The sequence below is a fragment of the Diabrotica virgifera genome, chromosome 10 (genome assembly GCF_917563875.1).
Source record: "Diabrotica virgifera virgifera chromosome 10, PGI_DIABVI_V3a".
NCBI classification, from domain to species: domain Eukaryota; kingdom Metazoa; phylum Arthropoda; class Insecta; order Coleoptera; family Chrysomelidae; genus Diabrotica; species Diabrotica virgifera.
The window spans coordinates 36287665-36291737 of record NC_065452.1 but is presented as its reverse complement, the minus strand read 5'-3'; the positions used below and the strand labels follow the sequence as shown (position 1 = coordinate 36291737).

The following is a 4073-nucleotide window of genomic DNA, read 5'->3' as shown; positions in this document are numbered from 1 at the left end:
AAACTGTTTGCATTATTTAATTAAAATAAAAATATTTTTCATAAATCCTTATAACTTTTTTGAAAAAATTTTAATCATAGTAAACATATAAAAAGTGCCGAGCTCATTCACTAGTATTGCCTACCAGGCCCCTCTGTAAACACTTTCATATAGATAAATGTGTTTCGAAGCACTGCAGTTGGGTTAAAGGCTTTGATGTTAACGCTAGTAGTGAAGGTTGCCCTATGTGTGTCGGGGCATATACAACCACAGCATCTGAAACCCAAATGTCAGGTGTCATGGCGATTAACGTGTTAATGTTATTTATTTTTATTATCGCTTATATTACCAAATAATGTATAAATGTTTGATTTTTTTATGTTATAATTTCATATTTTTGTTATCACTTATCAGTTAATCAAAATACAATGCACATTATTTAAATTATTAACATTTAATATATTTTTAGTCACCTTTGGCTTCGGCCGAAGGTATCCTACAGGCCGAACTTCGGCATCAGCTTCGGCTTCATCCAAAAAAATCACATTCAGTCAGTCTCTAGAAAAACTGAGATATGTACTGACATTATATTACTTTTAAAATAAAAACAGTTATTAAAAAATGGTTTTTTTATTGAAACAGTATAAATTATATGAATATAGAGCTCAATTAACGGTGTAATGAAAAGTATGAAATAGTCACTTGTTTTATATAACCTAATGTCTAGTTTATACAGAAAATCATAATAAATAGTCTTTAAAATTCTTTACGTTTTGATAATATACATGATTTAAAGAAAAGATGTCAATTAAACCATATGTTTTCCAAAAAGTAAACAATATATACATATATTTTCAACAGCTCTACTCAAACCTTACAGGATATTTAGATATTGTTGATGTTAATTTCATCCTCTTATTTACACTTGAACAAAATGGTACTATAAAACAATACCACAGATTCAATAAACAAGTCTTAATGTGATCCAGTTGACAATAAGGCTAATAACGCAGATGTGGAGCCAATGGAAAGGGTGTAGTTGACTGCTGGTGTGAATGCTGGAAGCAAATAGAAGCTAGCAAGAATAACAATGGCTAAAAATAGGGCATTGTTGTAGAATATGGAGAAAGTAGTAGCTTCGAAGTCAGCAACTTCATTCTTCTTCCATAGAATTCTCTCGTCTTTTTCTTTCTTGCTCATTTTCTTGTCTTCTGCTAGTTTTTTGCTCAAGTCTCTGGTAACAGCTTCTTCTCTCTTTACAGCAATCTTATGTTTTAGGGTGAATTTTGTGTTTCTGTATGCCATAGCCAATAAATAGGTAGAAATAGCTGTGATGACTGCGAACAAGATCAAGGAGGAATAAATATCAATCATGTGTATTCTCCAGAATAACCATATTGGAACTGCAGACACAATCAGGGCATTTCCATAGAACAGGGCTGATGATTTTGTTGATACATTACGGCTGAAATCTTGAAGGAGAAGTTCTTCCTCTTTTGTAAAACCTTTATTTTGTGCTTTCGACATTTTTCTTGAAGATTTAATTCACAAGAACACAAATTCACTTGATTTAAAACTACTACACAGTTGATGACTGGGCACAGAAACTAAGTGAAATGAAAGAATGTGGTTACAAAAATGACAAGTAACAGATTTCTCTTAACACAACACACCGAGTTTTGTATCAACGTCACAACAACGTGTCCACGTTGCTCTAGCTTACGTTCCGCATTGCAAACAAGTAATCGGAACAATAAAATGGAAGGTGAAAAATAATTCATTTCAAATACTGTTATTATAAATAATACTTAAAATTAAAATATCAGTCAGTGTATACTTCTAATCAGTGTATTAGTAAAATAAATTGTTTGGTTCTGCGGGAATATTATATCAAAAATATCGCAACTGTATAGTGTATTGCCTAACTTAAGGCAAGTATTATGTGATCACATTCATAATAACAGTCTTGTATAATATTATGTAAAACTACAAAACCCCCCAAATATAAAATAGATTCTAATAAAAATAATATTGAAGTCGATTTACAGTGTGTTCCAACAAAAATTTGACCCCTCCTCCCCAGAAACTCAGAAACCAAGAGTTTCTTCAAAATATAAAAAAACACATCAATTTGTATTGGGTGGGAGACGAATTTTCATGCAAAATTCATACTCTCAAATGTAACCGCCGACAGCCCAGTATCAACCACCAGTTTTTTTAAATAGCAAGTGTGGTCGAGTATCATTTGAAAGGTATTTTTTTCTCTACAGGGCACTTTATTTTTTTATAATTTACGGAATAACTTTGAAGGTAATTTTGGATTTAACTAATTTATTGGTTGAACATCAGTAATAACAAAAAACATAAACATTCATCAAATTAACCATCTAATTATTCAGCACCATCATTTCATCTAATTATTCAGCAGTTCAAAAAATCAGTAACACAAAGATCTCTAATGTTCTTTGGACCTAAATTTTATAACATAATTCCTATACATATCAAACAAGAACCTAAATTATTTAAATTTAAAAAATACATAAAAACCTATCTAAAAACCCACTTACAATTATTTTTGGACACAATGTCTTAATGTATGAACGACAGCATAATCAGAGTAAAATTTGGGTGTATATTGGTATTATAATTAAATAACAAAGTATTCAGCAGCTAGAGAGGTTTACCGTCCGTCTTGTTCTGTTGCATTATCTCTTCGATAGTTAGGTATATTACTTCTTAGTTCCAACCTTAATACTACTTTTATGTACAACTGATACAGTTTCGATTGACATAGTACAGTGCAAAAGAGGCAACTCTTGCCTAGGCATGGTGCTGAGTCAGTCGACACTAATAGTATAGGATCTAAATGTAAAATGTTGTACACACATATTTTTGAATAAATTTGAATTTGAAATTTGAACCCATTTATGTAAATGTTCGAAATGATCTCTTGTGACTTCCATACAATAATATAGTATATTTTCAAAGCATCTTCGTAGGTACATTTGCAAATACCCCCGGTGTCAATAATCGGCATTCCGCCACAATTCTTTGTCACAACTCTGCAATATTTGCAGGCGGAGTGCCGTATATTTTTAATTGTAGGTACATATTCCCACAAAAAAAATCCAAAGGTGAAAGATCCGGTGATCTGGCCAGCCACTCTATTGGACCTCTTCTGCCAATCCAACGCTCTGCAAAACGTTGATTCAAAAATTGTCTTACGTATATATCATAATGTGGAGGTGACACGTCCTGTTGGAAAGTTCTCTAAAAAATTATTATCAGATTCCAATGTGTCAGTGAAATTCTCCACAAAATTGAAGCCGGCGATCAGGATCATCTCTGTTTAACCGATGAAGTAATCGTATTTTATAAGGGTAAAATTTATAGGAATTTATAATTTGATAAACACTAGATGCTGATACACCAGATGCATAAGATAGTTGTATCCTACTATTGTTTGTTTTTTAACCAAGAGGATTGATTCAAATTTACCGCGCCGTAATGCTTGTTTCTAATTGGTCCAACCGCAGGCAAGTTTACTCCACTGTTATTAAATTTTGACACTAACGACATTTATGAAATTTTGGCACTTATGTCATTTTATAGGTTAATTAAGTATATCGGCGATTTTTTGTGTGTTCTGCATTATTCCTTTAATTTTTAGATTTTTAGTCGACTTTTATATAAAAACAGTTGTTTTTAGAACTCTTTAGCGATGTGTTAGTATAATATAATTGTATGGATTATCATCGAAAACTGATTCAACGAAAAAAGATGAGTTTGGTTACTTTTCTAGTAACTTTCTTGGGTGTGAATATGTCTTTTTAAGTAGTTTACTCTTGGTTAAAAAATCAACTTATAGTACCTAGGTCCTAGACTGTCGATTATCCATTTGTAAATAAACCAATACCACCATTTCAACTGCTTCATTTGGCACTCGACGATCTACTTCGTGCTTTTTGTTGTTAACGTCACCTGTAGCCAGTGACGTAGCTAGGGTGGGGCAGAGGGTGTCGCCAGTTCGGGGGTGACACCCGAGAGACCCGATCACAAATGAATGAATCGTTAGTTTGTACCTTTACTCACTT

At 32.4% G+C, this 4073-nt stretch overlaps 1 protein-coding gene across 1 annotated transcript; it reads right to left on the bottom strand.

Moving 5' to 3' along the window:
- Nucleotides 1–590: 590 nt before the first annotated feature.
- LOC114335313 (translocon-associated protein subunit gamma) lies at nt 591–1643 on the bottom strand. The gene has a single exon (XM_028285535.2). The coding sequence runs from the start codon at nt 1504–1506 to the stop codon at nt 955–957; it is 552 nt and encodes a 183-aa protein (XP_028141336.1). The 5' UTR covers nt 1507–1643; the 3' UTR covers nt 591–954.
- Nucleotides 1644–4073: the final 2430 nt, after the last annotated feature.